Raw genomic sequence first — 23,366 nt, 5'->3', positions numbered from 1 at the left:
ATATATTAGTTTCAAAAATACTTTTTTTAATGGTCGATATTTATGTATGAAATGCATTTGCTGAATTAATTAATTAGGTAGAATTTTTAATTCTTAAATTATATCTTTTTGGTAAATATTTTCTTACAAAAAACTAAGTTCTGCCCAAAATACCTTCAACAAAATTCAAAAATATATAAAAGATTAAATGAAATGTATCTTGACAGAAGTCGAAATAACAGAAGAGGGCAAGTAGTAGTAGTAAGGGTATACTGTGAAGTATATTTTAAATCAATTATTTGCTAAGATCTGTTAAATACAACGCCGATATAAAGACAATGCTATATATATTTGGAGATAACATCTTGTATTGAGTTGTTTAAGAATATACTCTAATATGTGAACAGTTCAGCTGTACAATTTTCTTAACTTACTTATAGGTTTATACTCAAGTGTTTTTTATTTACAAAATTGCACTGTGAAATATGATTTCTAGAATAAAACAAAACTATAAAATTTGTTTTCCATTTTTTTTTTTATTTATGTTAATATTATTTGTAGAAGTAAATATTAATTGGTTCCAAAATGTGTGTCAACCGGAAGAGATTCGAGCAGAGTATTTGCACGACGCTTAGCCATGATGGCGACCATGGTACACATTTCCTTGACTAGCTCCTACAACGGCTGGGACAGGGACTCCCTGAGGCTGGCGAATAGGAGCAACCACCAAAGCAGGAACCACCACGGCTGCAGGACGAGCGTAGGACACAGCCGGACGAGGTGCAGCCACAGAAGGACGAGGTACAGCCACAGCAGGACGAGCGTAGGACTCAGCAGGACGAGGTGCAGCCAGAGCAGGACGAGGTGCAGCCCAATAGGGTCGTGCACCAGCCAACCCTTGGTCTTGACCGTAAGCAGAACCAACGGACTGGGACACAGACTGTTGTCCTTGCGAAATGACTGCCGCTGGAGCACCAGAATGGATTGGCACCTCCGATTGCTGCTCAATGGGCAAAAGATTTGATCCTTGGGCCAGGACGAATATGGCGCTGAAGATTACAATGAAGCCGACTGCCATTTTGATTTGTTTATTTTTGTTAAGCAACTGATGCCTTGTGCTGCTTACTTTTGACTTTTATACCAGAGAAAAGTCAGAAAGTATGAATTTACAAGAGCTGTAATTCATCATTTTGAAGTAATTATAGTATGTGATGTCATGCAATCTGATCCAAATTCTAAGCTGACCCAGTTTATTGCACTTTGAACTCATCTCATCTTGATTATGCAAGCCAAATACTGGTTTTCCCCTTATTAATTAAAAATAAATTTATTGTAATATAATGTAATTATTTAAAGTAGACTAACCAAATTTTTAAAATGTATTATTATATTTGAAGTCCATTACTTGATAAATTCGAATATTTAATGTACCACAAAACAATACTAGATTAGTTTAAAACAGCAAATTTTCAATCATTTTGTAGTATATATTTTGTTGATCGTGCCAACATTTCCGTCCGTCCGTCCATTATGTATGCAGAATAGGATCTATATCTGAAGCCAGACTTCAACGACTGATGGGTATCTAATAGTCGAGAAAATCGACTAAGGCGTTTATTCTTAAATGGCAACGAGTAATGGGTATCTAATAGTCGAGAAAATCTACTAAGGCATTTAATATTGATTGTTTTGTAATGCATTTTAATTTGTTATCTATTTAATAAGTTACAGTTGTTTCGATTGGCATAAAATGGCCCTGATATTAATATGAGGAGGACCTGAGGGGAGGCTAGCCTTTTTTGTTTTATATATATGGTAAATGATACCATATCTTTAAATACCTTCTATCTTTAAAGATTTAAAAGATCTAGGCTTCCGAATATAGGTTTATGCATAAGATTATCATACATAGGACAACCAGATTTATGTAAATAGTACACACAACACCGACAACAACAAAATTATTTCATTTGACAATATTATATTTCAGAAAAAGAAAACAATACAACTTAGGATATTATATTAGATATTTATATCTATATTTATATAAATATTTATATTTATATTTAGTTATCTTGAGCTTAGAATTAGTGGGCCCTGTAAGCGCTGGGCAGACGATGGCATTCGTGATGACCGATGTGTCTCAAAACTGCAATTAAACAATAATATCATTTGTGAAAATGTTTTAGATATGTTTATAACCAACCTGGCTTAAGTTCATTGCGACGCAGGCAGTTCAAAACGGCCAGTGCGCAGGAGTTCTCCACCCTGTAGCAGAGATGACCATCGGTGGCATAAGCTGGACTATGAACCCTGGGGCAATGGATGGTGGCGTGGCAGTTGCGATGATGATGAACACCATGAGTTCCGTGATATGGTGCCTCCAGATGGTTGTGGTGGATTGGATGCTGATGGTGGGATCCATGAACTTCTTGAAATGGTGCCTCGAGTTGTTGGTTAGGATGTGAACCATGATAGTGGTGCTGAGGGGATCCGTGGATAGGATCATGCGATTCAGACAACTGATGATGATGGTGGGGCTCAGATAGGTGATGGTGCCCTTCTAGGTGATAATGGGGTCCGTGCTCGTGAGGATGCGATTGAAATTGATACAGATGTACTCGTTGATGTTGATGTTCTTTTCCTGCAGACAATGACTCGTTAGGAACGATTTGATGCACTGAAGCATCTTCGACAGGCAGATATCCTTTCTGGGGAACCTTCGCTTCTAAGATAATAATATCCGATCTGCGCAGAAAGGATCCTTGGGCAAGGACCATCCAAGCACTCAGCAAGAAAACGAAACGCAGAGCCATATTTTCTTCAACTGATGCTGATTCACAGGAACCTTTTCGGTTTTATACCCAGAGCACAATAGAAACCGAGTCCAATAATTTAAACTTAATAAGAAACCCATTTTAATTAGAAATTAATTAAAAGATAAGCACCGCAATAGCATCACTAGTGGGCAGCTAATTAAATAATATAAATACTCTCAAGCAGGGCATAAATCACAACCTTGTGGTATATGCAGGCTAGGAACGTTCAACTCGGGAGTTTCTTTACCTAGAGCTCTGAATTCTAAACCCTCAGGTCAACCCGAGTTGACTGAACCCATTCGCATGCTTACATCTTTACAAATGGTCTTAAATATAATGGTCTTTTAATATTTTTATTTTGATTTTGCCCTATAATTCTCAACTGATTCTAGTAAAGACTGTGTGACTGGACGTGTAGTTTAGAGTCACGGAATATTAAAAGTAAACTATTTTACAATGTGTGTATTTAACAGGTGTGATTACTTGGAAACGACTAATGTTAGGTATACAAGTGTTTTAACTGTTATGTACCTAAAACTTATTTTAAAATGTGTGACCCAAAATATAAATAATCTCATAAACTGGAATTGTGACCATATTTCTTCAGCTTTTTATTCACGTTTCATATTAAAATAAAATGTTAAGTTCCTGTTAAGAAAGGGATCACTGAAGAAGATATATATCTATTTAGATTTATTTGTTTACAAAGTGCTACTAAATCTATCTCGCGGACTTCACAAATAATATGTAAGTAATTAAGCTACTGTATTATTCTGTTGTAATTATATTAGTTAATTGAAGTTAGGTAATTGTAACTCTAAAACCCCAAAGCAAACGTCACGTGGTCAACAGAAGTGGATAATTTTAGTGAATTATATTGGACATGCATGGAGTTACGCTTTTCTATCTTTAATTAGTTTAAATAATATTTAATATAATATAATAAGATACGAAATATGTGCTATTCCATTAATAGGATGAATAATATTTATACTGAGCCATATATTATATAAATGTACATTTTTATATAACACAAACAAAATGAAATTTATACGGATTACATATTTATAATATTATGTTAAAGCGAATTTTAAAAATTATTATTATTAAACAATAGTTTTTTACCATATCTTTTAAACTGGGTGTGACTAAAACACTTTTATATTATTCAGCGCACTCGCTTGATTTCTACGTGACTTGTTGGCTGTTTGTTACGCAAACACGACTTCGATATTTGGTTTCATGCTTGAGGCCCCAAAGAGCCCTAATAGATAAAAACAACTAATAGATTTAGGTGTAAAAGTTCATTTACTTTCGTTCACGCTTAAAACATTCTGCGTGGCTTACAAAAAAGCTGTAAAATTGAATAAAGGGAAATAAGTCAACTGTAATATCTAAACATGTAGTTTAACTCACTCTGGCCAGTACGACAGGTGTGAGCCCGTTTTTCACATTCGTTACCAAAGTTTAGGACTTCGCCCTTGTAGATTCCAGTTGTGGGCTGGTAGATGGCTGTACAAATGTCGGCGCATTGCTTCTGACACTCCCTCTTTGTCGTTATGGTCAAGGCTTTTATATAATCAACATAATATTCGTTTGATTAATTCTTATTAAGTTGTAATAAGAAACTGCTCACCTGGCTTTCGATGGCAGTTCTCCTTGTCGAAATAACACTTATTCCGGAAAACATTGCAACCTCCTCCAAGAGCCCAAACAACTTCCTCCGTATCCGGACATTCGCCTGAACAGTTACCCCTAACTTGGCTCAAAGCCACACACAGCAAAAGGCAAATATATAGAGAGAAATTCATGTTTAAAGGCCTCGAAGTTTTGGAATGAACTGAACAGATCGTTTGCCACCTCCACTTATATATACATATGTTTTTGTTAGCTTGGAGGCACGTCTTCAGAAATCTTTATCGGTTTTAATTTATTCAAATAACAGAAACCGGCAGATGTGTGGGGTTTTTTTTGTTTGTTAATATCATACATAAATAACACTTCATAAAAACGCTTGTGGTGTCCCATTGTTTGCTTCTTTATCAATAAATAAAAAAAATTTACAATCGTACTTTAAAAACATTTAATTTTCATCAGATTTTTCTTACCCAAATTATACATAAAGAAAAAAGGGCAAGAACTAGAAAATCTCTATATTTGCATTCTTTGTGTAGGACTGTCAGTTATAAAAGTATTTAGCCCTATACGAAAGCTGTAAAAACACATAGAATTAGCCTTGGAACACATTTTTTTTAAGTGAATCACTTACTTTCGCCCGTTCGACAAGTGTGAATGATCTTCTCGCACTCATTGCCAAAATTCCGCACCTGACCCTTATAAATCCCACCTGTGGGTTGATAAACTGCAGGACAAGCATCGGCGCACAGCTTTTGGCACTCCTCCTTTGTTGTGATGGTCAACTCTATAACATTTGATTAGTAATCAAACATCAAGTTATATGGCTAATAATATGTTCGCACCATAATCTGGATTACAGTTCGCCTTGTCGAAGTAGCATTTATTGCGAAAAACATTGCATCCGCCTCCAAGGGCCCACACCACATCCTCCGTATCAGGACAGCTTTCCGGGCAACTAGCACTAACTTGGCTTAAAGCCAGTCCGAGCAGCAGGCACAGAGAGAAAAGCGATTTCATATTGAATATATTTCTATAACTAACTGATGAACAGCGTGAGACTCTTTTATATAAGCAGCTTTGGCGATTCTAGGGACTGAGTGGGATTTTTCAGTGTGAGCATATGCAGAATAGTCGGTGATTTTAATATTATTTGTATACGCGATTCACACGTATTCGTGGATTTAAAATGAATAGACAAAGATAAGAGAGCTCATACATATATATAAACGATTCTCATCAGAGTTTACTGGGCTCTCACGCTATCACTCTTATTACGATACAATACATTTAATTATAATATTGTTGTAAATATCAATTAAAGAAAAGAAGTTAAGCAAAATATTTAAATATATTATTGATTACTATTTAATAAATTGTAGCGGTACAATTAGTGATTTGATAAAATAATAAAAAAATGTAAAGTTAAGGCAAGGTCAACGAAGCAGGCAACTTATAAAAGTTTTAAATATTCGTGAAATATATCTAAAAGTAGAACATATTTTACATTTGTACAGATATAGCATATATATCTCTCAGTAGGGGATACCCGTAGCTAATCAAATAATATACCAAACGTGAACGTGGGTTGATCAGCTGTTTTTTTGTTTTCACTAACTGGTTTAGCTGTGTTTCCTCACTATAACCAACTCTCGTGATTTCTCTACGGCCACGTTTCATGTCCAAGCTTTGTCATTAAATAGAACAGATATTTGTTGCTAGTCATAAACGATACTTAGAAAAACTCAAGCTGCTGGGGCAAAGCCAATTCGCCGTTGGCCGGCATCGAAGGCGGTGTAATATCGACCGATGAAAACGTCTCCCAGAATCCAGAACTCCGCGTCCATTAAGGTGAAAGCAGATAGGCAAATACTTGATCCATCGTCGTTTGTAGCACTCATTACATAATCTCTGGGCTGCAGGCCAAATCGCTGACCTCCAATGATGAACACGATTTCGGGCAAACTATCGATCTCAGAACAGTTGAGCAAATATTCGTTATTTGAGGTGGGCAAGCCACCAAGGAGACTATTAATTATTAGGTATTCTCTGGGAGGAGCTGCCAAGAGAGATGTACCCGTATCCGCGATGGCCTGTCGATTCTGATTGATTCTAGTACCGGCAACTTCAATGACATCCAAAGGGAACTGCCAATACCCCGCATGAGTGAGGGGCACGTAGGTTAGGGATCCCGAAAACTTGGTCTTATCCACCCCACCGAAAAGTAGTTCTCCACCCTTCCTTTCGCTGCCATTGCGCTTTAGATAAAACGAAAAAACACACTCATCCACCAGCTGCTGGTCACACATGCTCTCGAACAATGGCTTAATTCCCAGCTCAGCTATTGGCCGGAAGCCCAGTCCCACGATTCCCGCGAAATTGGTATCCACAAAGGTTGGACCCGGCTCGTGCGTGGCCATGCCAAAGGTTTGATTCTGCACCACCAATTGGCCAATGGCAACCGTATCCTGGGCCAATCTTCCCGACAGACTTCCAGTTCCATAGGCGATGGAAAATCTCCGACCGTCCGGAACAAAGGTACTCGAGGCACTGGCGTTGTAGCGATGATGATGGTGACAGGCCACACTCTTCGGTGAACACTCAGCGCTTGGCACCCAGAGATTGGCAGATCCGGTGTCAAACAGCATATTAAAAGGCTGACCCGGCGATCCAATGCTAATGGGTCCAGCGTACTCCAAGTTCAATCGGTTATCGAGCGTTTCTGTGGCGCCACCATTCCTTGACGTTACCTCCTGTCCTCCAACCACATTGTACTTGGCCAAGAGGGATGATCTGCCGGCACGGTGTTGACGCCGACTGGCCATGAAAGAGGCCTGAAATTGCATGGGAATGCGAATCAGTTGGCCCTGGCACTTCGCCCAAAACAGGCACAAGATCCACAGGGACAACCACAGCGAAATGAGGCAGTGCATCACTGGCCCGACCAGGCGAATTCAAATCGATCCGAACCGTTTGTAAAGCCCCTTCCAACTAATTGACAAAGATTCTGGCCGCGATTGTTTTATAGCACCTGCAAATGGAGCACTTTAATGGCCCAATTCGTCTGGCATTCCAAATTGAATTGGTTAATGTGGTGGTTGAACGCACTTCAATGTTTGCGTAAAGTAGAGATAAATAGTGCGAGTACATTTAATTGAATAAACAAAGCAATTGGCAATTACACAATTAAATTGTGCGAACAGTGGTACATTGGCAAATGATTTCGTGTTAATAAAAAACAATTCGGAATTTAAAAATGTTTGAAATAATATCATAGACTTATACTTTTAATGTAACTGGAATGGCTTTTTTGTCACACAGTCTAATAATAAATATAACATCTATAGGTAATATATACACTTTATGTACTTATCAATTACTTGGCCTTAGCCAATCCAATCCTCTTTTCTGTAGCATCGAAAACCGTATAGTATCGGCGCAGAAAGATATCGCCGAGTACCCAAAATCCCCTGTTAATGGGAGCAATGGCCAAAACACACGCTGGTTTACGATCCAAAAGCACTTCCATTATATAATCGCTGGATGTTAGGGGAAATACCTTGTCTCCGATGAGAATATTGATATTTGGCAGAGATCCACTTTTGCATGCCACCACAAAATAACCATTTTGTAGCTTAGCTGATAGGGTATTCAGCAGGTTATGATATGTTTGTTGCGGCACCAGAACCAGTGATGTTCCCGTGTCCAAAATGGCATTACTTTTCCCACCAATTTGTTTAGTTCCCACTGAAGATTTGGATATCTGAAGACTCCACGTATGCCATTGGCTTACTGGCACATAGTGCAGTTTTCCCTCAAATTTAGATTCATCAAATCCTCCAAAGACTATCTCCCGCGGATCTCGACGGAGGTAAACCGAAAATACACATTTCTCAAGCAATCGTTGTGCGCACAGAAGTTCCAGAAATGGTGTCGTATTGGACCAGGACAAGACTCCCAGGCCCAAGCCCACTAGTCCATCGAATTTTACGGAACTAAAGGCAAAGTGTTGAAGGAACAGACTTTCGCCGAATGTGAAATGGGGTAACTCAGCTCCAGCAATGTGCATGGTGTCCTTCGATAGATAGCCAACCACCATTCCCGACCCATATCGCAGTGTGAAGTTTCTTCCATCAGGAATATAACTACTTGATCGAGAAGAGTTGTACTTGCGGTGATTTTGACAAGCCGAATTACTCATCGGACAGTTCACAGAGGGTAGCCACGTATTCGAAGATCCCGTGTCAAAGATCACAGTAAAGTTTTGCCTAGGATTTCCCATGGCTATTGTCCCATAATATTCCATATTGTTGTGCGTCTGTAGCAGCAGCTGAAGCTGAAGTGTTTCACCTCCTTCGGTTGCACTTCTGGCCAGGAAGACTTCACTTTCATTGAAACTTCTCCTAACGTAAAGCGGTACCTTCAGAATTTTCTGAGTAGCAAAGACTAAACTCAGAAACGCGAGCAAGAAACACAAAACTCGAAGCATCTTCTATGAATTTACTTGCAGAACTGAAAATATTACTCTTAATTTTAAGCTTTACAATTGGAATTGCGCACACGTAACTTTGCAGCTGGGCGAGGTAATTAACTAGGTAAATGGATAGACCGAAAGCTTTCAAATGGTTCTGCATCTTAGCTATTTTTATTTAAAACGAATACTTTTAATATATGAAAAAGTTATATATACATACTTAGCAAAATGATTTAACTTGACAACAATTTTAGAAGTTACATAGGAACAGGAAGCTTCAAGTTACAAGTGTACTACAATTTAAAATGATCGTCTATGCGAGATCAGCTGCATTATAAGTTAATACAGATAAGTCTAAGTGGAATACGTAGTGGCAGCGAATCCAATGCGATTGTTGGCCAAGTCGAATTCCGTGCAGAAATGCCGGATGAAGGCATCGCCCAGGATCACTGGCTCGTCGGGAACTTCAGTTACCGCCGATATGCAGACTGTCCTGCCTCTGTTGGTCCTCACCTTTAATTTCATTTTGTTACCCTTGACGACGAACTTCTTGCCCGCGATGACAAAGGTGAAGTCGGGTATTTTCTTGGCGCACTTCATCCAACACTCTCCGCTGGAGGTAGCCCTGCATCCGATGACCTTGTTGATCTTGTTGTAGATGGCCGTCGGAGCTGTGATCAATGAAGTTCCGGAATCCACAATGGCCTGCACCGAGCCGCTCACTTTGGTGCCGCCCACGTAAATGTCCTGCAGAGTGAACTGCCAGTAACCCTTTTTGGTCACCGGAGTGTATGTGTAGCTATTGGATCCGCTATAAGCACTTGTATTGGAGCTGCCGAAGATTATTGCACCACCTCGAGAGGAACTGCCGCCGCCCTTCATGCAAATGGCAAACTTGCAACTGGTGATCACATCCTCCGAGCACATATTCTGCACCAGGGTCTTCACATTGTCCACCGCTATGGATCGATATCCCAGCCCTAGTATACCATCGAAATTTGAGGTCACGAAAGTGGTTCCCGGTTCCTTGGTGGTCATGGCGAAAGTTTGATTGGTCACAACCAGCCCAGCTATTCTCACCGTATCCTTGGCCAGAACTCCTGCCACACTACCCGAACCGTAGGTGATGGCAAAGGATTTCCCATTCTTAACATAGGTACTTGACTTGGCCGGATGATATTGTTTGTGTTTCTTGCAGGCCTTACTCTTGCAATGCGGTCCTGGCACCCAAATATTCGAACTTCCGGTGTCCGGAAGAACTGTGAACTTCTGCTTGGGTGTACCAATGTTCATTTTGCAGGTATACTCCATGTTCGCCGTGTTTTTCAAAGTAGCCGTTCCAGAACTTTTGGCAAAACTAAAGCCATATCGATTGGCCAAAAAGGCCTTCTCCGATCGCAGGTTGTCGGTGGTTCGCACGAAGTTCTGTTGGAAGTCCAATGGTAAAGTAGCGTAACTAGAATCACTTCTAACGATTGACTCGGTCTTGGCCCTAATTTTCCGATTTGACTTTCTAGCCAAGTTACGCTTCCTCCTGCTTCTCTTGGCAGCATTTAATCTGCGTTTCCTTTGATTCCTTGATCGTGCAGCCAATCCTCTTCCATGAAGAGCACTACTCCGCTCATTCCTGTGTCCACTTCTGACTGCCAATGATCTTCTATCAGCGGAATGGTTAACTTTCCTCTGCCTGGCCTCGGTCAAAATTACAAGGAGGCATATGAATGCACACAGCACCAAGATCCTGCACCGCATGCTTCGCGTTTGTTCGAGAAAGTTTAGTTGCTACTAACCCTAATAATTTGGGTGTTATGGGTTTTATAGAGCCCCGTATTCTGTGAAAATTTGCTAGTCAAGGTCACTGGGGAAACCAGCTGTTAGAATGTTTGCATTTCCCCAGAAAGCGAAGGAATAAAAGCAAATAACAACATATGCAAAACGGTTCACATGGTAGTTAAGCCTAAAATTAGAACACAAAATATCATTGTCTCCGTTCATAAATAATAAAAGACCTTACTCAACAAAAAAGCATAAGTTCCGCAGTATCAGTATATTAATCAAAAAACCAGCTTTCCATAACAAAAAAAATAAATAAATGAAACTTGTAAAATATATTAAATTTTAATAAATGATTTCGTAAATACAGGTCAATATCATTTGCAAAAAAATAAGACAATATTAAGACAATAATTTCATAGTAGAAACACACATATGCCAAACCATATTTTATTCTGCGACCTACGTCAATTCGGTAAGTAAACTAACGTCATAAGTCTAGTCTATAAAAAGAATTAGCTTACTTTTGAAGTAATATTTTTAGATGAAAGGTATTGACGGCATAAGTGGTCGGGTGAAGTTTCACATTTTCCTTCTTTTTGGCGCCAATCTGCAAGAAAAACCATTCAAATAAATGTGTTCGGTGTATGAAAATACTCACTTATTTCATGAAGACATGCGCTACGACCTGCTTCGCAGCTATTACTGAATAAGCATCTAACCAATTTTCCATTTATCATAGCTTCTTCACAGACCGGACTGTAAATTGCAAGACAGATTTCAGGACATTCCGACTCGGTTGTTGCGACTATCTGAGTTGAGATAAAAAGAAATCCAAAAATTACAATGAGCGAGTTCATTTTTGGAGAAATGTGAGATACATTCTGAACGATCGTGACAACCTGATGAGCTTATATAGGCATATAAATACATATATATTAGGTATATTGAACTGGTTCTGAATACAGCTGTTAAAATTCATTAACGTTTAATAGTGTTCAGATAAATATGAATACAGTTCAACTCTTTTTTGAATGTGATGGAGTTCAGCATCCATTACCTATGCAATCCGAAAAATATTTTACACCCACCGATCATATGGCCGAACTGGTTGAACCGCCTTAACCTTCACTCACTCTGCTGGGATCACTTTAAATGGCAGTTATGTCTGAATGGAAAACGTGCCGCCCGGTCTAACAATTATATGTTTGAATTTCAATTTACAGCGATCCGTTTCCAGCACAAATCGATTCGGTTTGGCCACCACTTGAACTCCCCAAAGAGATCGTTGCAGCTCCAATCGAAAGTCGGTCATGCCCGCTGTGTGGGTGTGGATGCTCTTGGCGGTCATGAATCTGACACTCGGTCAGTCCATTAGTGACCATGCAGATAATGAGGTGTCGAAACCAATTCCAGAATACTACGGTAGGGCCCAGCAAGAGCCCCGCAGATCTTCATGTAAAAAGTGCTATCCATATTTGTACCCAAAAGACAAATACTATGTGCTGCCCAAGAGAACTGGAGAGAGAAAACGACATAATGTTGTATTCCTTGTTAAGGACCGCCGAACGGGACGACCTGTCAAAGTGGCCTTTAGAAACGGTCTTAAAAATAGTAGAAATGTTCGTGTTTTAAAGGCTTTTAATAATAACAATGACCCATGCCGTGCAAAAACAGGTAGATGTGTGTATCGCCTTTTCAATCGGAAAACATTTCGCACCTACAAGGCGGACTTCAGGACGGGAAGGAAGAATGGTAAAAAAGCTACGGTTTTGAAGCTTATCCCCTAAATAAAATATATGTATATAATTTCAACAAAGATATGTTAGAAAGTTTATTAGCAATTAATTTTTTCGAAGGCCTTGTTGATAAAAATAAGCTACAAACACTTCGTGTCACATTTTTGAACGTAAAAAGATGCAAGATCTTGAGTACTTTTCTGAGCGATTTTCAAACAGACTTTCTCGGTGCCACAATAAAGCTTAAATAGTGGCAGCTCTCCGTGCTCCCAACACTCAGAGCTCCCATTCACTTGGCTGCGACCTGTCGACTGTCATGTCTTTTCGACCGGACCGGGCCAAATCGAAGTTGGCCGACGGGTGGGCGGCAAAGTTGGCCAACGAGATACGCACGCGGTGTCGCCAAGCTGACAGAGCCAAAGATTTATTACATGTGGGGTTCAGAGATTTGCTTGCTGCCTTTTTTTTAGCCGAATTAATACACCTTCGCGAGACCGAGTCAATCAAAAAGCGTAGAATTGCGCTTACATTTCACTTTCCCGTTAAAAGTAATAAGCGAGAAGCAGGAATGACTTTTGAAAAGACGATTCTTAAAATGCTGATGAAGATATCTTTCCCACATGACTTTTACATATTCACAACATATTACAAATAGCTCGATACCACCCGTAGTATTTATTATTATCTGGAAACCCAAACGCACCTTTGGATTTTTGCGCTCTTTGGCCTTTTGTGCCCACTATTCACTATGGGACGCCCTACTTTCGATCGTCCTAAGTGCGAAAAATCAATAATTTTTTCAGCTGACTACCAGTGTCCCCAAGTAAGTAATGCTTATAGTTTATCTGCACCGATATCGAAAATTTTTTTCCTGACAGGAGATATATAATCTTCGCACCTGATTATACATTGATTTAACGGTTGAGAGCGGTTGAAAGCAAAGCACTAAAGTTATTGTTCACAAATATTTATACATAAAAGCCGCACGAAAACCGTTTCAGTCGCCTGTGCTCATCATGCCCAACGTGATCGTCAACCTGTCATTAATTTTCTTATTCTTGGGTGGTATTTTCCATCTCAATGAAGCCCAGACAACGGATTGTTCGAATTCGTGTATTTTTCGAGCAAGATGCACTCCCTACTACAAGGATTTGGTCTGGTCAGTGGTGGACCGCGTTTGTCGGGTCTTTCAAAACGGTTGCATCTTTGCCAATGAAAATTGCATGAGAGCCAATCGCTGCTTGCCACGTAAGTTGGTCTGAATTTAATTCTAAATTAAGTGGTTCTACATTTATTATGCCTCTAGCCATGGTAGCCACCACAAAGGAAGAGTGTACGAAGGAGATCTACTGTCCAAGGTGGTGTTCCCGAGGAGCTCCGCCGGTCTGCGCATGGTTTCCCTATACAGACAGTAATGGGAATACCGGAGGTCGAGACATGTCATTCGGAAGTCGCTGTCTACTAGACATGTATGCCTGCCGTAATGAACAGGGTGAGTTCATTTGTATAGCATTCTAGACCATTATTATGCCATTTTTGATACTTGCAGCCTATGTCAACGAACCACGTATAGGATCGTGCACATAAAATGTTAAAATAAATAATAAAACATTTTCCAATAAATTCAAGCTAAATAATATGATTTTGTATTTGTACAAGTGGTCTTTTATCTTAAACCTTGAACTCACAATAACTTATTGGTCTAGTAAACAAGTCGATTAAAATCCATGCAAAAATTTTAAATAAAAAAATAAGAACGTCTTTGAACAGCTGAGAGAACAAAAGGTTGATTGCCCAGCTGGATATTTATTATCTGTAGTTATATGCCTAAAAAATCTGGCACGTGATGATAATTACTCATTATAATCATGAGCTTAAAAACCTTTTTCTCCCATTCGCTTGTTTTTATGGAGTTCCAGATCTGAGATTTGCTTGAATCGGAGATTTTTATAACTTCGAATGAAATTCTAATGACTGAATGCCGTTGTCTTTTAAGAGGATAATAAGTTGGTTGCTCATTTTCCTAACAGGATTAAGATATGGCAATATGACGTACTTTACCGTTGTCACCTAATCTAAAATGCATTCAAAAATGCTTACTTTAAATTGAGCTTGCCCGAAAAATAGACATCGGCTTAAATTTAATATTAACATTTACTCAGTTGCTACTATTTTTTAAAAAAGCCTAAAAGTGCACCGTAATTAATTTTATTGTAATTATATTTTTAAAGAATTGCAATGTTTCTTAGCATTATTATCGGAAACTCGTGCAAAAAGTATACACCTGCGTGTGGGATCGAAACCTTTGTTCAAGCGACATATGGATTTCGAATCGAGTTCATTGGCTGGCCTACTTCTGGTCAGATATAAAACTAATTTCAAACAGCAGCTGGAAACACTTTACCAGCCCTCGCCCCAACATGAAGTTGATCATCCTGATCGCTTTTTTGGCTCTTCTTAATCTAGCGAAATCACAGAACTGTAACAATGATTGCTCGAGAATCGGAATTAATTTCCTTTGCGGGAAAACTGTGAGGAATGGCAGGGAAATACGCTGTACCTATAGGAATCCTTGCGAAATGCATTTGCATGCCTGCCAGAAACGGGAGGGTAAGAGAAAAAATGGAAAACTGACATGAATTTACATACTTATGTACATAATATAAAAATTATTTCACCAGAGTGGAGAAAAGATACAACAGGTCGATGCACACGCGACTCGGAGGAATGCAGACGGTAGGGGGAAAATTACCAGGCGCAGAAGAAGCAGCTGAATATTTTTAAGAATGTATAAATATTGACACAATTGACAGGGCGAAAAATAAAAAGTAAAATTTATTACAGTCTCTGAAAACTTTTGTGGAATTAAATTTTAATGCGAGACTGGCAAAAAGCGCGAACGGTTGGATAGTAAAAATGCAAATTGTCTGCACGTTGGGCAACAAAATACTTCTCATTTGTGTGCTTCTAGGGATCTTTACAATAGTTGGCGGCCAGCTTTTTACCCTGAGTAGTAAGTCCGATAAATCCCTTATCTGCCCAGGTATTTTTGTAGACCATTTTTGTCCAAGTAGTTCCCAAAAAGTGCCATGATGTGTGTCCCATGGGATATCGGGTTGTGTGTGCCCTGGACGTCCTAGATGGGTGCCTAAGATCCTTTGCCAGCAGTTGTGTGATGCGAATGTACAACTGCAAGTACCAGAAGGGTAAGTCCGAAAAACTGCAGCCATAGACAATACTTCTCGATCTACCATTTATTATCACACCTCTAAAGCTACTATTTTAAACTATTTTATGATTAATGACGCAAAGCATTTAAGCACATTTTATTTATTTTAATCAATTTAATTTAAATCAATTTAATTTTCTTTATCCCTGTGGCAGATTATCGCATAATAGCGGAGAGAGCATGTGAATTTATCAGTAACGACGAACTTCTAGGGATGGACATCTAGTGGCGAAATATGAAAGCTGCTGGGTGCTGTTGTCTGCGGCCAGAGGGCGCCAGCTGTCAACGGCGCACGCGTCGTATACGCGATGCAAGGCGCAGGGAATTGCGCGTGGATGCGAACGGGCAGGATATATACCAGCAGCCAGCAGTGTTGTATTTATGTGTAACTCTGAACTCTCTAGGCACGCGTCACGTCACCTCCGCGAACGAAAATCGCCAGTTTTCCTCCGTTATTTTCCCGGAAAATCCATCCTTTTTGTACGCCATCGTTACTGTTTTAAATCGCACTAATAAATTATTATAAATTGTAGTTTAAGTGTTAACGCTTAGGCCAAAAGTGTTTTGTTTGTGGCAGTGATATTCAACCGAAAGAATTGGGAAAAGTGAAAAATCAAAGCTGTTAGCCACAAGTCAAAAATTGTTTGGGAAGGCAGGAGCAGCACAAAGGATATAAACTACTTACACACGAGTGCTTTTCCTGAGCGCTGAAGGCTGAAAAGTTTTCTCGCTTCGCTATTCAATAACAGGTTGGTTATTATTGATCTGTGGAATTGTTGCTAATTATTTTCCGCGTTGCAATGTCAGCAAATTGCGTATCGTAAATTATGTATAACAATCTATGCGTGTGTTTAGTTGCATATATTTTGGCGTTTGATATATGCTTACGTGACCTCGAAATGTAGCATTTGCTATTGTTTATTCAGGAAACAACATATGAAATCAAAAAAGTTTTACTTTTGTTAATTAAAAATCAGTTAAGCATAGTTTTCGCATACTTTTCGTGAAATGTCTCAACATTGTATACATTGAGGCAAAAACATTTTAAAGCTCCAAGGCAGGAGCTTTTTGCAAAGCTTTCTTTACAGTTGTCTGCTTACAGTTATTTATTGTCCATAATTTATTTAAAAATAATCAAGATTGTGCAAACTTCCTGTAAAATGGTTTATTTGCTGATCGAACTTTAATTTAGAATCTTTTCATAACACATGTGATTTTATCGATAATAATAGCACTGGAAACTATTTTGTTAGGTTCCCTGTAATAATTTATGTAATAACTTTGTAACTTCCTTCTGAAATGAAATAAAAAATATCCCAGCTTTCATGATTCGTGTGGATTTGAAAACGATCTCACTTAATTATTGTGAGGCTAGTATGAACACGCTATATATTGAATTGACTATCGATAGTCGAATGAAAGTCGAAGCATCGATGTTATCAAGTTGCAATCGCACTGTGTTCCAGCTCTAGTGTGCAAATTGAATAATAACAATATAATAATGCGTGCAGTAGTGTTCTGATCGGCGGAAAGAGGCAAAGAACGTTAGGAGACCGTTTTAATGGCACATTAAGTGAAAACAGTAAGTTGTGCTATCATCGCGATCTGCTGTTGCTGCCACAAACGTTGGTGCGCCTTGTAGATATGTGTGTCCATAGTGTGTATCTGTGCCGATTTGTGTTTGGTTCTCCGCCCACAAACAAGGCGAATGAACAATAACAACAACAACAATGTGGTTCCAGTGCAATGGCAATCAAAGAAATGGAAATTTACCATGAATCAGACTTTCAGTTCGCCAAGTCGCCTCTATCTATCTATGTATCTTTATCATAAGCTGCGTACGATTTCCGGGATCAGTCGAATAAACTCGCCTATACTTAGAGAATTTGCACGTCAAAAATTATCGAAGAGAATTATTTTTGTAACTCAAAGGTCTTAAAAACTAAAATTTATTCGAAAATGCTCAATTAAGCATAAAGCGCACTGTTATTTACTTATTTTGCTGAAAGCTAGCTTATATTTAATTTTCCCTCCAGATTGAATTTTAGAAAAATCTACAAAATTCATTTCAAGTATGAGTAATGATCTTGTTATCTGCACTTTTCTTCCCGTGTATCTTCCACTTGAGCAGCCACTCAAAATTGTGCATTGTTCGCATATGCTAAATCTGTGAAATCCGAGAAGCGTGTCTCCAAATTTTTGCTTTCAGTAAGAGAATCCAGTTCGGGTTACGCTGCGTCCGGTATCCCAAGATATGGTTTTCATATGGCCAGATTGCGGTGCACTTTCAACCTTTGACTGTGGCATTGGCTCTGGCTTTTCCAGGAATCGCCTGACGCCCCCTCTCGCTGACCTTGACATTTGCCGCTAAAATAGCAGGAACGTTCCGTGTGTGGCGTGGTGGGTGGTGGCCAGTAGGCGGTGGGTGGTGGGTGGCAAGGTTGCTGGTTGGCCGCGGCACGGGGTATGCGATTCCTGCACGTGGCCCGCGGCATTGACAGCTCTTAAAGTATCACATCAGCAGCTTAAGCTCATTAACTGACATTTAATTTAATTAATGAGCGCGGAGCAAGTGATGCTTATCTAATCTTATCTATAGTACATATTTGTTTAGTATTCAAATCAGCCTTTCCCTGAATAGTTACTTTCTTATCGCAACTTACAAGTCAGCCGAGTAACCATGAAGTACCTTTTCCAGCAATTAAATTAGAATTTACCACATGGAACTTTTTCGATCACGTCTCTTAAGATAACTTGCTATTATACGAAATTACATAAAATCAATGTAATGATTACAATTATACAGGAAATGTATTTATGAGATCATACATGCACACACTGGGTATTTCGTAGTCAGAATCCTCACCGACCAATTTTTGATTGCCTTATTTTGACGTCACTGTTGGAATGCTTAATTATTGATTTGCGTGTAGGGTTTCTGAAAACTTTATGGTCAACTGGTTAATAAGGAGCGACGGCGGTTGACAAAAACAAAAGCAAAAGTAACCAAGCCGGACTGAGAGGGGGGAGGGGCGGAAATGGGCCAGGGTGGAGCTGGGAATGCGTGGGTGGGAGCACCATGACGATGACGCACGATGCGATTGCCGCCCGGCTGACGCAGAATTGATAAAGTGCAGCCATAAACGGCTGCGCGTACTGTTTTCCAAACTTTCCCTTTTCTGCGATTGCACACAGGAAAACATGAAATACAAAGATTGTAGTTACTGTCTCGTTGAGAGATTACGTTTGTGGCATAATTTCGGCATTGTAATCACAATATTCCCATTGCAGGGTAGAGCAACGAGTTCCTCCGGCCGCGGCTGCTGCTGCTGTTGCTTGGGCACACTTCTGGGCAACGCATTGTCGCCGCCGACCGCAAAGCTGGGCAAAATTATGAACTTGTGTTCCTCGGGCGCAACGGCATCGACCACATCGTTATCATCCACGGGCCAGGCGGAGCGGAGCGGCGGAGTACCAGGAGGAGGAGCAGAAGGCGGCGGAGGCAGCGGTAACAGCGGCGGCGGCGGCAAAACCAGCAACGGATCCGCCGAGGCCCCAACACTCTGCTTTGCGGGAGGATCGGGCACAGCAGGCGCGATCGCCGGAACGGAGGAGCTGTCCAACGCCAACAGTCCGGCCAACGGAGCAGGAGGAGCAACTGGATCAACCGGCAGTGGACAACAGCCGACTGGCAGCAACGGACACAGCCACCTTCACAACGAAAACAACGCAAATATGCCGCCCGAAACGCGTCCCAAAATGGTGACCGTCAAGCATCCGGAGTCCAACAAGCCCAAGCCCACCACAAAGAAAAGCAAGCCCATCCAGGCCGACCAGGATGTCATCAAGGCGCTGCAGCGCTGTCGTGATGAAGGCAAGTACAATTTAATATTTTTCTTGATGAAATAAGAAACATGGCGCAGAAAGCTTTGTCCCTTACCACCGAGTTCAAAATTAACTTGGAAATATATATATTAAGGCCATAATTAGCAGAATTGAAATAGAAGCTAGTCAATACATGAAATTTCATTTACTAATTAGAATTTGTTAATAAGATGAATTAAGTTAATAACTTCATACAACCATATAATGATTTTATACGCTCCCCACAGGCATCAAGCGCTTGGACTTGAGCAAATCTTCGATCACGGTGATCCCCAGCACGGTAAAGGAGTGCGTCCATCTCACGGAACTTTATCTGTACAGCAATAAGATCGGTCAACTTCCGCCGGAAATCGGCTGTCTGGTGAGCCTACGTAACCTTGCGCTCAACGAGAACTCGCTGACCTCGCTGCCCGAGTCCCTGCAAAACTGCAGTCAACTGAAGGTGCTGGATCTGCGGCATAACAAGCTGGCGGAGATTCCGCCCGTGATTTACCGTCTGCGCAGCTTGACCACACTTTACCTGCGCTTCAATCGAATCACCGCCGTGGCAGACGATCTGCGCCAGCTGGTCAACCTGACCATGTTGAGTTTGCGAGAGAACAAGATCCGGGAGTTGGGCAGCGCCATCGGCGCGCTGGTGAACCTAACCACGCTGGACGTTTCGCACAACCATTTGGAACACCTGCCCGAAGACATCGGCAACTGTGTAAACCTCAGCGCTTTGGACCTGCAGCACAACGAACTGCTGGACATACCCGATAGTATTGGGAATCTGAAATCCCTGGTGCGGCTGGGCATGAGATACAATCGATTAAGTAGCGTGCCGGCCACTTTGAAAAACTGCAAGAGCATGGACGAGTTCAACGTGGAGGGTAATGGCATAACCCAGCTGCCAGACGGCATGCTGGCCAGCTTAAGCGGATTAACCACCATCACTCTATCGAGAAATCAGTTTGCAAGTTATCCCACTGGCGGTCCAGCGCAGTTTACCAATGTCTATAGCATTAACTTGGAGCACAACCGGATCGATAAGATTCCCTATGGGATCTTCTCGAGGGCCAAGGGTCTCACCAAGTTAAACATGAAGGAGAACATGCTGACGGCTTTACCATTAGACATCGGCACCTGGGTGAACATGGTGGAGCTGAATCTGGCCACAAATGCGCTACAGAAACTGCCCGATGATATCATGAACCTGCAAAACCTTGAGATACTCATCCTGTCAAACAACATGCTCAAGAAGATTCCGAATACAATTGGAAATTTGCGAAAGCTAAGAATACTGGACCTGGAGGAGAACCGCATTGAGGTGCTGCCGCACGAGATTGGCCTGCTGCACGAGCTCCAACGTTTGATCCTGCAAACCAATCAAATCACCATGCTGCCGCGTAGCATCGGCCACTTGGGCAACCTGACTCACCTGTCTGTAAGCGAGAATAACCTGCAGTTCCTGCCCGAGGAGATTGGTTCGCTAGAGAGCCTTGAGAATCTGTACATCAACCAGAATCCCGGCTTGGAGAAGCTGCCATTTGAACTGGCTTTGTGTCAAAATCTAAAATATCTGAACATTGACAAGTGCCCGCTGAGCACTATTCCGCCAGAAATCCAAGCTGGCGGGCCATCGCTGGTGCTGCAGTGGCTCAAGATGCACTCACCATACCGCCAGATGTGAGATGTGGACGGCGTTTGGCGCACCGTCTACGTGGGCAGCGACTGCTACTATCAGTACGAGCTGCAGACGGTGAACCAGGCGCCCGGTGCTGGTGGCAACGGTGGTGGAGGAGCAGCGGCAGCAGGAGGATCCGCATCCAGAAGCAGCGACCGTCGCTAACGGTGCGATCTCAGCTAACGGGCAAGATCCCGTCCCCATCCTTTATACCATTCATTAAGGGAGAAAGCCATGATAGATAGGTGTTTTAGTTGAAATCGTTCTAAAGCGGTATAAGCTTGATAAAGATTCTAGTTTTTTTTTATTTTAATTATTTGACAAAGCACATTAATATCTAATTGATATCAGCTACTTTCCCCAAAGCGATTCTAATTGCTTAACCTTCTACTTAGGCTTACTCCCTTAAACCGACTGGAGTGCGTTGGCTGACAAACGATAGCTTTAAAACGTTATACCAATGTCCCGCGTATTGTAAACTGCCCCGATTTGCTTTTTATTCTTTCTGTGTTCAATCACACTTCAGAGTCCGCACTTTAGGTTTTAATTTAACTCATGCTTCCAAGCTAGTCAAAAATGTAACACGCGAAACGAATCGAAAGTAAATTGAAAGCTTTAAATCTTCTGTTCTATTTTTGGTCAAGGATGCAGAAAACCTAACGTTCAAAACTTCAACAAAAAAAAAAAAACGCAAGCGCCAAGGAATTGTTTGAAAAAATTTAAAACTAAAAACAAAAAGTGGTTAAGAAATTATTAATCTGTATACACATTAATCGTAGTCGTATTTTGTAAAAGCAAGCGCATAAAAGAAGCAACAAGTATTAAACTGCGTGTAATTTGTTTAAATAAGAAGATTGCAAATGTTTTTTTGTGGCTCCTCCAGGCAAGCTTACATTTTTCGCAAATGTAAGGTAGTGCAGCATTTTGTATGTTAGTCTAAGCTAAAAATAACCACGTAAAGTACTAGAGCCTTCTGCACATTGGGCTAATGGCATTAAACTAGAGAAAACTAACGTTGTATACTTTATTATTTTAATGTCGGTGTGTCTGTAATTGATTTGTATGAATATTAAGATGATTTAAATGCATTTAGTTATCATAACCATAATCAACGATATTTGTATGGCAAGTAAAAAGAGCTAGACGTAAATGAATATTGTATCATGCCACTTAACTGATAAGCACAAAAGATATCTAGAGATAACATGGACTCTGAGTTGCTGTTCTTCTAGTGAATTTGGATTAGACACTACTTATAAAAGGATGAAGAAAGTGTTCTGACGCGATAACAAAACAATTCAATATTTAACAGAGATTAATGGTTTATTTACTAAGTGATCTTTCTATTGAATAACTACAGTTTTCTGCTGTCAAAACATTTTTATTCGGCACCTTTTAGCTCCGATCTGCCATTATGGTACTACTCCATTGAATCAGCTCAAAAAGAAGTTACAAATTCGATTTATTTATTTTTATATCGTAAGCATAAAACGGGAGAAAAATACCATTTAAAAAAACTCCCCCCAACATTGCAACGCAAATGGGCTTTACATTTTAAAGAAATCTTTAAAGAATCAATAAATCAACGAAGCTAACTTTAAATGTTTTACATCCATACAAACATATTTACACTATACACGTACGATCAACTTTTACACATCTATTTTTTGAGAAAACACTCGAGATCTACGCGTACATATTGATTTCAGGACTCCATGAGATATGTACATATATTTTTCAAACAAACTGTATGCGGCAGGGTAAACTAATCTGGCAAACGTAATTAAATTACAACACAAATTGTCTAATAATATGAGAAAAATGAGTATATACAAAATATACAAAAATAAAAAACGTAAATGTAACAGAAATACAAATAAATGTTAAACTAATAATCGCACACTAGAATAATGAAAACACAACACACACGGTGGATATTCAGAACCAGAGTTTGGCGAAATTTCGAGCCAATCGCAAATAGAAACAATAAATGTTAATTGAGGTCAAGTTAAATGAAAGTGAAATGTACAAGTTATATGGTAAAGATGATTAAGTCAAGCATAATGATACTCCTAAAAACAAAAATCATATTTAAGCATACCTACATATTTGCAAAATAAAAGAAAACAAAATGTTAAACTACACCAATCTCTGCTCAAGATCTGCT

The 23,366-nt window shown here is 40.1% G+C and overlaps 13 protein-coding genes and 1 non-coding gene across 19 annotated transcripts; 6 read left to right on the top strand and 8 right to left on the bottom strand.

Annotated features, from left to right (window-relative positions):
• Positions 1-498: 498 nt before the first annotated feature.
• Positions 499-1,074, bottom strand: CG33333 (uncharacterized protein). Its single transcript, NM_206503.2, has one exon. The coding sequence runs from the start codon at positions 1,055-1,057 to the stop codon at positions 611-613; it is 447 nt and encodes a 148-aa protein (NP_996225.1). The 5' UTR covers positions 1,058-1,074; the 3' UTR covers positions 499-610.
• Positions 522-1,039, top strand: asRNA:CR46034 (antisense RNA:CR46034). Its single transcript, NR_133410.1, has one exon.
• A 961-nt stretch (positions 1,075-2,035) lies between the features above and the next one.
• CG5866 (uncharacterized protein) lies at positions 2,036-2,802 on the bottom strand. Its single transcript, NM_142367.3, has 2 exons — positions 2,186-2,802; positions 2,036-2,128 (listed from the first exon to the last, which is right to left on the bottom strand). The coding sequence occupies exons 1-2, from the start codon at positions 2,793-2,795 to the stop codon at positions 2,067-2,069; spliced, it is 672 nt and encodes a 223-aa protein (NP_650624.2). The 5' UTR covers positions 2,796-2,802; the 3' UTR covers positions 2,036-2,066.
• Positions 2,803-3,933: 1,131 nt separating this feature from the next.
• On the bottom strand, positions 3,934-4,640 carry CG42822 (uncharacterized protein). The gene is made up of 3 exons (NM_001202314.2): positions 4,435-4,640; positions 4,215-4,367; positions 3,934-4,152 (listed from the first exon to the last, which is right to left on the bottom strand). Exons 1-3 carry the CDS (start codon positions 4,607-4,609, stop codon positions 4,142-4,144), a joined length of 339 nt encoding a protein of 112 aa, NP_001189243.1. The 5' UTR covers positions 4,610-4,640; the 3' UTR covers positions 3,934-4,141.
• Positions 4,641-4,901: 261 nt separating this feature from the next.
• CG42821 (uncharacterized protein) lies at positions 4,902-5,464 on the bottom strand. Its single transcript, NM_001038971.3, has 3 exons — positions 5,279-5,464; positions 5,068-5,220; positions 4,902-5,010 (listed from the first exon to the last, which is right to left on the bottom strand). Exons 1-3 carry the CDS (start codon positions 5,451-5,453, stop codon positions 5,000-5,002), a joined length of 339 nt encoding a protein of 112 aa, NP_001034060.2. The 5' UTR covers positions 5,454-5,464; the 3' UTR covers positions 4,902-4,999.
• A 396-nt stretch (positions 5,465-5,860) lies between these two features.
• Positions 5,861-7,433, bottom strand: CG5863 (uncharacterized protein). Its single transcript, NM_142366.2, has one exon. It carries the CDS (start codon positions 7,364-7,366, stop codon positions 6,179-6,181), a length of 1,188 nt encoding a protein of 395 aa, NP_650623.1. The 5' UTR covers positions 7,367-7,433; the 3' UTR covers positions 5,861-6,178.
• Positions 7,434-7,700: 267 nt separating this feature from the next.
• Positions 7,701-8,922, bottom strand: CG5860 (uncharacterized protein; the record flags this gene model as incomplete). Its single annotated transcript, NM_142365.2, has 1 exon — positions 7,701-8,922. One exon carries the CDS (start codon positions 8,920-8,922, stop codon positions 7,810-7,812), a length of 1,113 nt encoding a protein of 370 aa, NP_650622.1. The 3' UTR covers positions 7,701-7,809.
• Positions 8,923-9,080: 158 nt separating this feature from the next.
• CG17283 (uncharacterized protein) lies at positions 9,081-10,665 on the bottom strand. Its single transcript, NM_142364.3, has one exon. It carries the CDS (start codon positions 10,657-10,659, stop codon positions 9,262-9,264), a length of 1,398 nt encoding a protein of 465 aa, NP_650621.1. The 5' UTR covers positions 10,660-10,665; the 3' UTR covers positions 9,081-9,261.
• Positions 10,666-11,006: 341 nt separating this feature from the next.
• Positions 11,007-11,863, bottom strand: CG42798 (uncharacterized protein). Of its 2 annotated transcripts, NM_001275737.1 has the most exons (3): positions 11,772-11,863; positions 11,342-11,492; positions 11,007-11,290 (listed from the first exon to the last, which is right to left on the bottom strand). In NM_001275737.1, exons 2-3 carry the CDS (start codon positions 11,418-11,420, stop codon positions 11,196-11,198), a joined length of 174 nt encoding a protein of 57 aa, NP_001262666.1. In that variant the 5' UTR covers positions 11,421-11,492; positions 11,772-11,863; the 3' UTR covers positions 11,007-11,195. The 2 variants fall into 2 exon arrangements, with proteins under 2 accessions (NP_001262666.1, NP_001189242.1); NM_001202313.1 differs by lacking the exon at positions 11,772-11,863 and having other exon boundaries at positions 11,342-11,557.
• A 166-nt stretch (positions 11,864-12,029) lies between these two features.
• CG42824 (uncharacterized protein) lies at positions 12,030-12,493 on the top strand (the record flags this gene model as incomplete). The annotated part of the gene is made up of 1 exon (NM_001202312.2): positions 12,030-12,493. The coding sequence occupies one exon, from the start codon at positions 12,030-12,032 to the stop codon at positions 12,468-12,470; it is 441 nt and encodes a 146-aa protein (NP_001189241.1). The 3' UTR covers positions 12,471-12,493.
• A 938-nt stretch (positions 12,494-13,431) lies between these two features.
• On the top strand, positions 13,432-14,054 carry CG42823 (uncharacterized protein). Its single transcript, NM_001104352.3, has 3 exons — positions 13,432-13,667; positions 13,726-13,911; positions 13,969-14,054. Exons 1-3 carry the CDS (start codon positions 13,436-13,438, stop codon positions 14,004-14,006), a joined length of 456 nt encoding a protein of 151 aa, NP_001097822.2. The 5' UTR covers positions 13,432-13,435; the 3' UTR covers positions 14,007-14,054.
• A 768-nt stretch (positions 14,055-14,822) lies between these two features.
• CG34280 (uncharacterized protein) lies at positions 14,823-15,269 on the top strand. The gene is made up of 2 exons (NM_001104351.2): positions 14,823-15,029; positions 15,101-15,269. Exons 1-2 carry the CDS (start codon positions 14,840-14,842, stop codon positions 15,157-15,159), a joined length of 249 nt encoding a protein of 82 aa, NP_001097821.1. The 5' UTR covers positions 14,823-14,839; the 3' UTR covers positions 15,160-15,269.
• Positions 15,253-16,179, top strand: CG34279 (uncharacterized protein). 2 transcript variants are annotated; one of them, NM_001104349.2, is made up of 3 exons: positions 15,253-15,432; positions 15,494-15,625; positions 15,804-16,179. In NM_001104349.2, exons 1-3 carry the CDS (start codon positions 15,336-15,338, stop codon positions 15,872-15,874), a joined length of 300 nt encoding a protein of 99 aa, NP_001097819.1. In that variant the 5' UTR covers positions 15,253-15,335; the 3' UTR covers positions 15,875-16,179. The 2 variants fall into 2 exon arrangements, with proteins under 2 accessions (NP_001097819.1, NP_001097820.2); NM_001104350.2 differs by having other exon boundaries at positions 15,491-15,625.
• Positions 16,026-23,342, top strand: Sur-8. Of its 4 annotated transcripts, none has more exons than NM_169758.4 (3): positions 16,026-16,397; positions 18,940-19,522; positions 19,761-23,342. In NM_169758.4, exons 2-3 carry the CDS (start codon positions 19,042-19,044, stop codon positions 21,203-21,205), a joined length of 1,926 nt encoding a protein of 641 aa, NP_732231.2. In that variant the 5' UTR covers positions 16,026-16,397; positions 18,940-19,041; the 3' UTR covers positions 21,206-23,342. The 4 variants fall into 3 exon arrangements, with proteins under 4 accessions (NP_732231.2, NP_001262665.1, NP_650620.3 ...); NM_142363.7 differs by lacking the exon at positions 16,026-16,397 and adding an exon at positions 17,087-17,230; NM_001275735.1 differs by lacking the exon at positions 16,026-16,397 and adding an exon at positions 17,087-17,230 and having other exon boundaries at positions 19,761-21,875.
• The last annotated feature ends 24 nt before the right edge of the window (positions 23,343-23,366 follow it).

This window comes from Drosophila melanogaster, chromosome 3R (assembly GCF_000001215.4).
Source record: "Drosophila melanogaster chromosome 3R".
Lineage (NCBI taxonomy): Eukaryota > Metazoa > Arthropoda > Insecta > Diptera > Drosophilidae > Drosophila > Drosophila melanogaster.
This window is presented reverse-complemented; position numbering and strand designations above follow the sequence as displayed.